The following is a 12,435-nucleotide window of genomic DNA, read 5'->3' on the forward strand; positions in this document are numbered from 1 at the left end:
TATATGCAGAAGAAGACTAAGCAGTGTATGGGGGTGAGTCCGTTCCTCCTCGTGGTGCCCCTGGATAAAGCCTGATGCTGCAGGCCAAACTGAACGCGGACAAATGTAACTTTTGTGACTGGCAGAACGGAAGGTGTAATCTTCCAACTTTTATAGATAACAACTACGGGAATGCCTGTCACAAATGAGAATATGATGAAGAAGTAGAATAGGAAGAATAATAACAGTGGAATAAAAAGAATATGTAGAATAGGAAGAATAATAATAGTTGAAGAAAATGAATATGAAGAATGTAATAAAAAAAAAAAAATAGGTAGAAGATGAAGAAGAAGATGAATAAGGTGAAGAAGTTGATGTCAAAGATGCTGATGATGATGAAGATGAAAGTGTGGGAAAAGAAAAAAAAAAAAAGAAAAAAAAGAAGGGGAAGGGCGTGGAATAGTGAAACATCAATATCTGACAAAATAAAAAAAATTTACATAGTCAATATCTTTTTCAATCCGAACGTCTTTAAAAAAAAAAAAAAACATGCTATTCTATTTGATTGGACTAATCCTCATTGCCTTTAATGTCTCCGCCACCTCCCCCATACATCCTACATTATTCTTAGTTGTTTTCCTTCATGTAGAATGAACCTACAAGGAAAGAAAGGGTTTATTTTAATTCCGATATTTTGGTCCCATTGACTTGCATTGGGATCGGGTATCGGTATCGGCGATATCCGATATTTTTTGAATATCGGCCGATCCAAACCGATACCGATACTTTCCGATATCGGAAGGTATCGCTCAACACTAATGAACACAGCCTAAACAGAAAAGGAGATATGAACACTGCCTAAAGAGAGGGAGAGATGTGAACACAACCTAAACAGAGGAGATGTGAACACAGCCTAAAAAGAGACTGAGATATGAACACAGTCTAAACAGAAAAGGAGATATGAACACTGCCTAAAGAGAGGGAGAGATGTGAACACAACTTAAACAGAGAAGATGTGAACACTGCCTAAAGAGAGATGTGAACACAGCCTAAAGAGAGGAGATGTGAACACAGCCTAAACAGAGGAGATGTGAACACAGCCTAAAAAGAGACTGAGATATGAACACAGTCTAAACAGAAAAGGAGATATGAACACTGCCTAAAGAGAGGGAGAGATGTGAACACAACTTAAACAGAGAAGATGTGAACACTGCCTAAAGAGAGATGTGAACACAGCCTAAAGAGAGGAGATGTGAACACAGCCTAAACAGAGGAGATGTGAACACAGTCTAAAAAGAGACTGAGATATGAACACAGCCTAAACAGAAAAGGAGATATGAACACTGCCTAAAGAGAGGGAGAGATGTGAACACAACCTAAACAGAGGAGATGTGAACACAGCCTAAAAAGAGACTGAGATATGAACACAGTCTAAACAGAAAAGGAGATATGAACACTGCCTAAAGAGAGGGAGAGATGTGAACACAACTTAAACAGAGAAGATGTGAACACTGCCTAAAGAGAGATGTGAACACAGCCTAAAGAGAGGAGATGTGAACACAGCCTAAACAGAGGAGATGTGAACATAGTCTAAAAAGAGACTGAGATATGAACACAACCTAAACAGAGAGAGACATGTGAACACAACCTAAACAGAGGGAGACATGTGAACACAACCTAAACAGAGGGAGACATGTGAACACAACCTAAACAGGAGACATGTGAACACAACCTGAGGCCAGTCTCACACGTCCAGATAAATCCGGTACCGGAAAAAATGGTACTGGAGTTATCCGTATCCGTGTGTCCGTGTGGGATCCGTGTGATGTCCGTTTTTAGGGTCCGTGTGCTGTCCGTGTGCTGTCCGTTTGCTGTACGTGTTTCCGTGTCCGTGTATTGAAACAATATTTTCAATTTTAACCCTATGACAGGAAAAACGCACACGGATGGCACACAGACAGCATCCGTGTGCGGTACGTGTTTACACGGACCCATTGACTTTAATGGGTCCGTGTGATCCGTGTGCTCCCACAAACACTGACATGTCTCCGTGTTTTGCAAATGGACACACGGTCCGTGAAAACACATTGACATCTGCAGCGACACATTTATTTTACTGTGTCTACGTGAGTCAGTGTCTCTGGTACATGAGGAAACTTTCACCACACGTACCGGAGCCACTGACGTGTGAAACAGGCCTAAACAGAGAAGGAGATATGAAAACAGCCTAGACAGGAGAAGAGATGTGAAGACAGCCTAAACAGAGGAGGAAATGTGTACACAGCTTAAACAGAAGCAGAAATGTGAATGCAATCTAAACAGAGTTGGAAATGTGAACATAGCATAAACAGAGGAAGACACGTGAACACAGCCTAAATAGAGGGGGAAATGTGAACACAGCCTAAACAGAAGAGGAGATGTGAGCACAGCCTAAAGCCGGTTTCACACGTCAGTGGCTCCGGTACGTGAGGTGACAGTTTCCTCACGTACCGGAGACCCTGACTCACGTAGACACATTGAAATCAATGTGTCTCTGAACATGTCAGCGTGTTTTCACGGACCGTGTGTCCGTGTGCAAAACACGGAGACATGTCAGTGTTCGTGGGAGCGCACGGATTACACGGACCCATTAAAGTCAATGGGTTCGTGTAAAACACGTACCGCACACGGACGCTGTCCGTGTGCAGTCCGTGTGCCGTGCAGGAGACAGCGCTACAGTAAGCGCTGTCCCCCCACGTGGTGCTGAAGCCGCCATTCATATCTTCTTTCCAGCACCGTTCGCTGGCTAGAAGATGAAAAATCCTTTTTTTTTTGCGTGTTTAATATAAAGATCCCTGTCCCCACCCCCCTCCCACCCCCTGTGCGCAACTCCGTTGTTAATAAAATACTCACCCGGCTCCCTCGCAGCATCCTGTCCTCGCTGTACCTTCTCCTGTATGAGTGGTCACGTGGTGCCGCCGATTACAGTCATGAATATGCGGCTCCACCTCCCATAGGGGTGGAGCCGCATATTCATGACTGTAATTGGTGGCCCCACGTGACCGCTCATACAGGACAAGCTGCGGCGAGGACAGGACGCTGCGAGGGAGCCGGGTGAGTATTTTATTAACAGCGGGGGGTGCACAGGGGGTGGGAGGGGGGTGGGGACAGGGATCTTTATTTTAAACACGGAAAAAAACAAAAAAAAAAGGATTTTTCATATCTTCTAGCCAGCGAACGCTGCTGGAAAGAATATATGAATGGCGGCTTCAGCACCTGATGCAGGGGACAGCGCTTACTTTTAGCGCTGTCTCCTGCACGGTCCGTGTGGTACCCAGTTGGCACACGGGCGGCACATGGCTGCCGCACGTGTGCCACACTGATGTTCACGGTAAGCACACGGACACACGGACACGGATAATTCCGGTACCGATTTTTCCGGTACCGGAATTATCTGGACGTGTGAGACTGGCCTAAACACAAGCGGACCTAAGAGTGCAGCCTGAACAGAGTAGAAAATATGAAAACAGACGAAACAGAAGAAGAGATGTGAACACAGCCTAAGCACAAGCGGACCTATGAGTGCAACCTAAACAGAGTAGAAAATGTGAACACAGACTAAACAGGCAGAGATGTGAACAATGACTAATCAGAGTTTGCCTTAGACATTTTGTTCGTTATTTTGGATTCTTTAAAAAAAACTATACTTTTTTTGAAAAAGATAAGCTGCAAAGCTTTTCAATATTTTCAATACACTTACACTAGAAAATGATTTTTCATGAATATATTTGTCTCTTTCTGTACCAGAATACCAATTGCAAAAAAAAAAAAAAAAGAAAAGGAGAAGGAAATCTTCTGTGGTAGCAGAGGACTATAAAGCCTGCGCTGAGTGATAATAATGGCAGATAACACTCCCGTCATTCCAGCGCTGGATGCCGGCTGCTGCTGCTGCTGCTGCTGCTAGGACATGGGCTTGGATTTATTGCACAGCAGGGGTCTGGCAGGGGTTAAGCGTGGTGTAATGCTTCTCTGCCCTGTTTTAGCACAGGGTGGGTTAAGACAGAAGGGTGGGAGAACCTGTGAGCCCTCCTTCAGCAGCTGATCTCAGACAGGGGGGGTGTGCCAGCCACCAGTGCCGGCATCTGTGTGCAGCTTTACCGGGACAGTCACACATGCAGGAGCCCAGGGGGCCACAATGTGGCCCCTGTGCATGGAGTCATGGCACCCAGACTGAGCCCCCGCAATGCCCGCAGGTATTTCTTCCTGTGCACCCTGTGCTTGTCCTGCACCCTGCTCTGCTACAACCTCATCCTGCGGGGTGGGCACCCCAACATGCACATCCGTGACTATCAGCACCTCAGCTGCCCCCCAGTACTGGGGGGCAAGAAACTACTGCAGAAGGTGCTCCTGTGCCCGAACTCCGGCGCTGCACTCGCTTTCACTAGCATGGACCTATCTTCTTACACCGACTGGAGTGGCAAAAATCACACCGAACCTCCTGAAATAATGGGGTTCCCGGAAAAACCTACTGAGCACCAGGGTCACCTCACCGGGAATAGCACCGCTGCATTCAGATATGGGCACAAGAGGCTCCCCCAAGCGATCATTGTGGGGGTGAAGAAGGGGGGCACTAGAGCAGTCCTGGAATTTATTAGGGTGCACCCAGAAGTGAGAGCTATGGGTACTGAACCACACTTCTTTGACAGGAACTATGAGAGGGGCTTGGACTGGTACAGGTAAGTGGAGATTCCATTGCCGGCATGATTATATAAAAGGCTGGGGAGGAATGCAACCATCGTCATTACCGATCGTCATTACCGATCGTCCTATCGTTTTGTTTACCATCAAAATTTCAAATATTTATCTTTTCCATTACAGCAAACATTCACATGTCAGAAGTCATCTGATTGCATAGAATCGTGCGATGTCTTTAAACCTGACTATTTTACTGATTGTATTGAAATTAATAACCCTAGTAGAAAGGCTAGAAACTTATCACACTACGATCGGTGGGGGAAAAAAGGAAAGTCCTGGATAAGGAAAAAAATCATATCTAACTCAAAATACATTGAAAAGTAGACAGTAACAGTAACCACTACTTGCTCCTACCTCTACAATCCAATATCTGTAGGGTTAGCATTAGCAACCCATATCTGCAATAATAACAGGAGGTCTAAATTAATCAAATAAATAAATAGACAAATAAAAATGCTGAGTAAAATATTAACCAGAGTTCTCTACTCATCAATCATTTTTCAAATGTTTGTATGGAAAAAAATAAGACCCCAATCAGTTTTATTGACTCTCTAAAAGGAGGGTATTTTTTTTTACAACTACAGTTCCCCTTTAAATCGGTTTCAATGGCACAGATAAAGTTCGCAGTAGTTCCATGGGTAGCTGCGCTGTCACATGGGGAGTGTGATGACATTTTCCCCATTATAGGTGTCAAACCATTTCTAATTCTTGAAACTTTACATCTCAAGTTGGAGTCATGGAGAATGATTGAGCGCAGTTACCTTGAAGCATTGCAAGGACTGCACAAATCCTGCCAGCAAGGTGACCATGACAGATGACTTCCAATACTGTAGAATGTTCACTGGAGAGCATCATCCCTGCAGACTGGAGGGTCCCAGCACCCTGCCTGGCCCAGGAGCTGGGATCACATCAGGTCTTCCTCATGGACACATGGACAACCAATGTCCTAGATAATTAAATCAGTGTAGAAGGAAAATATAGAGACTCTCAGTGAGATCCCAGGGGGGAGCAGATTTGTTCCAGCGCTGGAGTGACCATACAGGCATTAATTACCATGTCTTCCCTGTGCTACAGCAGCGCATTAACCCTCTCCCTGCCACAGAATTACCCAGTAGTAATTGCGCACCGCTGTCATAAGCCTGCTTGTCAGTCAGTCATCTGGAGACCATTGACTTCATTTTTATGATATGCGTCAGTCAGATTATGGTGAGGGTTTATGGGTTCTGGCAATAGTTTCCTGACTCTAAACATAGTGCGGCTGGGATATCCTGCTGAGATTTCAGGAGAAATGTGCAGAGGAGCAGAACACTGGGCTAACGTATTACATAGATATAAGATGGTTAGATGAATGGATAGAATAGATAGATAGATAGATAGATAGATAGATAGATAGATAGATAGATAGATAGATAGATAATAGAAAGATAGATAGATAATAGATAGATGTATAGATAGATAACAAATGGATGGATAGATAGAAGATAGATAGATAATAGATAGATAATATATAATAGATAGATAATAGTTAGATAATAGATAGATAGATAATAGCTAGATGTATAGATAGATAATGGATAGATGGATGGATAGACAGATAAATAGATAATTAGATAGATAGATAGAAGGATAGATAGAAAGATAGATATATCTTCCAAAAAGCTAAAGAAGCACCAATCAAACACAGCAAGAGTACAAGACAGTGAAGACACTAAGTTCGGACCACTGGGCTACTGTATATATACATATATAAAAAAAAGTTAGCACTACCATTTCAAAAAAGATTAGAAAAGTAATATCTGATAATTATTCTAGGTGTTGTATGCAAGGACTTGGAATAAACACTACTTGGTTCATCTTTTGGAAGTGACATTTTTTTTATTTCAGATAGATAATAGATAGATAAATAGATAATAGATAATAGATAGATAGATAGATAGATAGATAGATAATATAGAGAGATAATAGATAGATAAATAGATAATAGATAGATAGATAGATAGATAGATAGATAGATAGATAGATAGATAGATAGATAGAAAAAGATTTATCGCTGTTATAGAAAAATGTTATGGTACCTGCCTGCTTATGAGAATTATAGGATTGCAGTCTCATTAACAGTGGCATTATTACACTTTATGAGACTCTATAAACAGATTTTCTCACCACTATGCTTAACAACTTTAAATAAAATTATTTGATGGACTATAGATAAAAGAATTAGATAGATAAATGATAGAAAGACAGATTGATCAATGGATAGAAGGATGGATAAATAGATAGATAGATAGATAGATAGATAGATACTGTAGATAATAGATAGATAATAGATAATTGATAGATGGATAGATAGATAGATCGATAGATAGATAGATAGATAGATAGATAGATAGATAGATAGATAGATAGAAAATAGCTTAAATATAGCTACCCTGCAATACCATACACAACCTTTGAACAGGTGAGGCACTATTTATATCAGGCTGGGTTCACACTGCGTTAGCAGCAGCCCGTTCAGCACATACGCTAACGGGCTGCTGTAACGCAAGTGCCGACGTTTGCATCGCGCTAGCGCAGATGGAGCATCTGCTAGCTCTATCTGCGCTAGCAGTGACAGACCCGGAAACGCTGCAGCCCACGTCTCGGGGTCCGTCACTCAATGACGGCACATCCTTAGCGCACACCCGACATTGCAGTCTATGGCGGCGTTAACGGACTACGTTACACCGCGTTATGCCGCGGTGTAACGTAGTCCATTAAACGTACCACCATAACGCAATGTGAACCCAGCCATAGCAGCAATATATACTTTATAACTCTCTTAAAATTCTTTTGGGTCAAAGAAGCACTTATGTGACGTGACTTGACTTATATTAGAAAAGGTTTGCTTGGTTTGAAGAGCCATTTTCCAATATCCTGTAATGGAATAGTAAGTTATTAGAGCGGATCTCCCCTTTAAGAAGACCTGTCATCATCAAGACAAAAGTGTCCCTCTTTTGCTCCTATTTTATTTCCGCTGCTCCCATGTGTCTTTATTTATTTGTTCTTTTTTTCTCTCTTTAAAAAAATCCAGCATCCGACTCCATAGATATGGACCTTTTTATTTAGTGGTATTTTTTTCCGGTCTTTTCCAAGGGGGCGTGGCTGCCAGGTTTCTCTGGGGGTGTGTCTATAGTCTGCTCTGCATTAACTTGTGAGCTGCTGCCCTGGGTTAAAAAGATTATAAAACTAATGCGAAATAAAAAGGCCCATATGTCTGGAACGTATCGTGTATTTTAAAAAATCTGGATACTCAAAGGAACTGCAGGGATAAAATAAGAGCAAAAAGTACAACATTTTGCATTGTGACGGTCTTTAAGGTTCCTCATCAGCATGTCTATGCATTAAATCAAATGGTGTAATGCTTCCTTTGCCCTAAGGTGGCACTGTAGGGAGATTACTCACACGTTACCAGACTCCACTCTTCATCATCGTATCTTTGGGGGATTCTTCTGACAGCAGAGATTGTCCAAAGTGGACAACCTCTTACAATCCTTGTGTGGAGGTATCCTGAGATTCTCCATGATCTCTCATGAGAGGACAGCGATCACTTCCACCTGATAATGGGTGATATCACACACAACAAGGATTCATTCTTCGGGAAAAAGTTCCCTTCAGCGACAGCAAAAGAGAGACAGAGGTTACAATGTACGAGTGGGACGCAGACACCGCCGGTGGCCGTATTTATCATGTAGACGCAGATGCTGTAGAAGACAACTCAAGTGGAAAAGTGAAGTCATTTATATTCCAGTTACTATTTGTGTGACGGCACCAGGGAGAATTTACCTACTTCTTTGAAAATTTAATGTCTTACATCAATTTTTGCTGATAATATATTCAATAGTGGACGAGGAAACGACTTACAGTATTTCTATGAGTTGTCACAAATTAGACAAAAAGGTCTGCTTCATCTCACAAAGAGTGCCTCTCCAGTCCGTAGGTTGTATCTGGTATGACAATATTTATTTGACTAAGGTTAAGCTGCAATAACATAGATAACCTAAGGGTGATGTGACAGATCGTACAGGGGGTGTGTCAACTTCACTCACCTCTGGGTAGGGGAGAGAATGACCCAGCAGGGATCGACTCTCTGGCACCACCACTTACCCCAGGTCAGTCAGGGAACTGCACAAGGGCAAATAGTCACCTGAGAGGCTTTCCTTATAGGTACGAGTTATTGAGGAGCTCCCAGTGAGGGGGAGTATATATCAGGCTGGGGATGTATATATATAAACCTCCTGGCCATCACTGTCAGGGTTCCACACTAACACAGTACGGCATGCTGCCACTAGTTCCTCGTTAGATATAAGCCCGTCCGACAACAGGCGTATATCAGGTCAGAAACCAACCCCGGGTACCGTATAATAACCAACCGAGTGTGCGGACATGGGGATTCATGAATCGAGATAAAATAGAAGCCCAAGATTAATTTTATATTTAATCACCGAAAGGCACACTAGAAACATACAGGTATATATATATATATATATATATATATATATACATATATATATATATATATATATATACAAGAACAAATATACAAGTATACAGTCAAGAGTGCAGTACAAGGGTAGGGTACATATAGATTGCAATTACCGTTTGATGTAGCATGTGACCACAGGGAGGTGCAAATGAATCACAGGTCCAAATCTTTGTTATGTAATTCTCTGGCCGCGTCAGCTAACGGGCCTCCTGCCAGTATAAAAACTATGTCCAAAATGAGGAACTGCCTATTATCCCCTTGACTGCTCCCTCCCATGCGCTGCGCCAACCCCTGGTCTCTACAGCCTCTCTCCTCCCATACCTAAGTGCATGGTTTTCTGTCCAGAACCGTGGATGCCCTACTGGGTTCTGCTGGATTTTATCTGTGCAGGGAGACCACATATGGCTATCGTATTTAATTCCTGGTAGCTATGCTTTATAACTCTATATCGCAGCTCTAGAGGTGGTTGCATGGTATGGGCTTGTGGTGAAAGGAATGCAGATTCTGATTAAGTTCTTGGCTAGGTTCAGAGATATTGCATTATTTTATTATAGGTCATTTTCTAGATTTAATATCTCAGAGCCTTGGGCTGTTGAGCATGGAATCTGTGGTGCCACTATGTTTGTGTGTCAGCCTGAGTTCAACAAAGGAAGCCAGTTGGCTAGTAACTGTATAAGAGTTCACACCCCTGTGATCATTGCTGAACTTGGTGCTGAGGGATACAGGTGTATGCCTTTTGTCCCCCCCCCACCTGAAGAGAGTTTCAAAGGCCTAGTTGCTTGAGCTAATTAAAAAAAACTTTTGATCTGCCCTGTCCAAGGAAATGCCTTAACTGGATAATGAGGCCCCATTGTTTGATGTGTATTTAACTTATCTCTTGGCCTGGGGGGAATGTCAAAGGTGAGGGCTGAGTTTGGAGCAAGTATTTTAGGACCAAACTGTATCTGAATAGGAGCTCCATTAGATATCAAAATGATATCAATTAGATATTTAAAGGGCAAAGTAGGCTAGATTTACCAATGGACAGTCTTTTTTGTTTGCTTCACATCCAACATTCTCAATTAATTAAAGAGGTTTTCCAGAATGTATCTAAATTTATCTATTAGCATTAAATGGGCTTAAAAAAAGTATTTTCATGTTTTACATCAGCTGCTGCTTAGCAAGTTTCCTGCCTACTACTTCCTACAGCTATTACATATCATACAGCATTCACATCACATGATCACTGAAGCCAATCACTGACCTTAGTGGTCACATGATCACCGCAGCTAATCACTGTCTTTAGTGGTCACATGATTACTGCAGGAAGGAAATAGCTAGGGTTAAAATGGCATGTATAAAGAGGGGGTTAACTCATTCCTTGCTCTTGGCTTAATTTTTAATCTGGAAAACCCCCTTAGCTGTCCTGATCTCATGACCATGGGACCACAGTTCCTAGGAAAAGGAACTAGGGGGGCCAGTGCCAAACAGCCCTACTCCTTGTTGACATTCCTTTCGAGTTCTCTCCACCACCGTCATATATGTATGTCAAGGGTCTGCAGGATTTGTTTGGCGGAGCCATACCTGGTGGGTGCTGGCTGTTTTACACAGCACACACATCCATCAATAACTGGTGCATAGAAAACAGCTCTGATCACAGCAGTTTACGCCTTAGGTGCAGTGCTGAAAGCGACCATGGCATCTAAGTGGTTAGGAAGACATATTTTTTTCTTTCAGCCTTTGGGCCCCTGAGACACTATTGCGGGAACCCGATAGGGCATGTAGAAATTTGGGCACTCTTGGTCAAGGTAACAGCTTCAGTTTCAAAACAGTGCTTACAAGCTTAATGATAAGCATCTTGTAAGAACTGTGCATCTTTTGCTGTTCAACAGAGATGGTCGGTCTCGAAAGGAAATAAACTGTAAACTAAGGAAATGTGTTAATGTCCAAAGAATGGCTGAGAATGTAATAAGCAGTACATTGCAAAACTAAATGTATTCACAGGCAATATCTGACCATACCCTTTTATATATTCTTTAGTAGCTCATCATGTATTTTTCACTACTTTTAGGGAGTATAGAAGTCTTTCAAGACTTCTCAAATTTGCTGAGATTGCTTTTAAGAAAAATCAAGACAGTCCCAGAAAAATCGGAACTGTTGTCCACCAGGTTCAAGCATGCAGCAAATCGAGAGGCTCAGATTGAAGACCACCTATTTAAAGTATAGTTCTCTGACCCCCATTAGAAATAATCCAATGGTTTCCAAACTGTGGGTCCGCTGCAAAAGTGGAACTGCCCACATCTAACAGGCTGACCAGGAGACCCTCAGGTAAGAGGCCACCTTCTTAGACTACGTTTAAGGAGTAATCGGGCTTTTTACACTTCAGGAGGTGAGCGGGGACGATGATGTCATGTCTACTGCTCCAATGAAAATAAAGCAATAAAAAAAAAACACATATTTCAGAAATATTCAATATATTTATTTATCAAAATAAATTCGATAGGTAAATGGCATAAAGATCAAAGAATCGAGACAGCAGAATACAGTTTTTTGGTCTCTGCAATATTTAAATAAAATGCAATAAGAGGTGATCAAAACATCAAATCTGTTCCCACATTGGTATCAATAAAAATGTCAGCTCAGAGCACGAGACATAAGCCCTCACCCAGCCCCATATCCTGAAGAATGGAAACGCTATGGGTCTCGGAACATGGTGACAAATGCAAAAACTTTCATAGTTTTTTTTTACCACTTAAATAAAAAATAAACTGTACATGTTTGGTATCTGTGAACACGTACTGATCGGGGAAATCATATTTTCAGCTCAGTTTTACCATATGGTGAACATGGTAAATAAAAAACAAAGAAAAAAAATGGTGGAATTGCACTTTTTTTTGCAATTTCACCGCACCTTGAATTGTTTTTTCGTTTTCCAGTGAAATATATGGTAAATTCAATGGCGCCATTCAAAAGTACAACTTGTCCCCTCAGAAATCACTTATATGGCTATATTGACAGAAATCTAAAAAAGTTATGGCTCTTGGAAGAAGAGGAGGAAAAATGAAAATGAAAAAAAAAAAATAAAAAATGGCCATGGCGTGAACGGATTAAGGAAGCACTCTTCCCATCAAAGTTTTTATCCTCCTAATATATGGAAATCATGATATTATATAGCACTGTGTACTTACAGTTGCTCATTTTGCCTTTCTACCCAGATAATT

General features: G+C 41.8%; 1 protein-coding gene across 1 annotated transcript in view; it reads left to right on the forward strand.

Annotated features, from left to right (window-relative positions):
* Positions 1-3,821: 3,821 nt before the first annotated feature.
* The window catches only part of LOC138645230 (heparan sulfate glucosamine 3-O-sulfotransferase 2-like), a 42,399-nt gene continuing 33,785 nt past the window's right edge, over positions 3,822-12,435 (forward strand). The window contains exon 1 of the mRNA XM_069734348.1: positions 3,822-4,694. Within this exon, the coding sequence (XP_069590449.1) occupies positions 4,177-4,694 (518 nt within the window). The 5' untranslated portion in view covers positions 3,822-4,176. The remainder of the gene's footprint in view (positions 4,695-12,435) is intronic.

The sequence above is a fragment of the Ranitomeya imitator genome, chromosome 7 (assembly GCF_032444005.1).
Source record: "Ranitomeya imitator isolate aRanImi1 chromosome 7, aRanImi1.pri, whole genome shotgun sequence".
Classification (NCBI taxonomy): domain Eukaryota; kingdom Metazoa; phylum Chordata; class Amphibia; order Anura; family Dendrobatidae; genus Ranitomeya; species Ranitomeya imitator.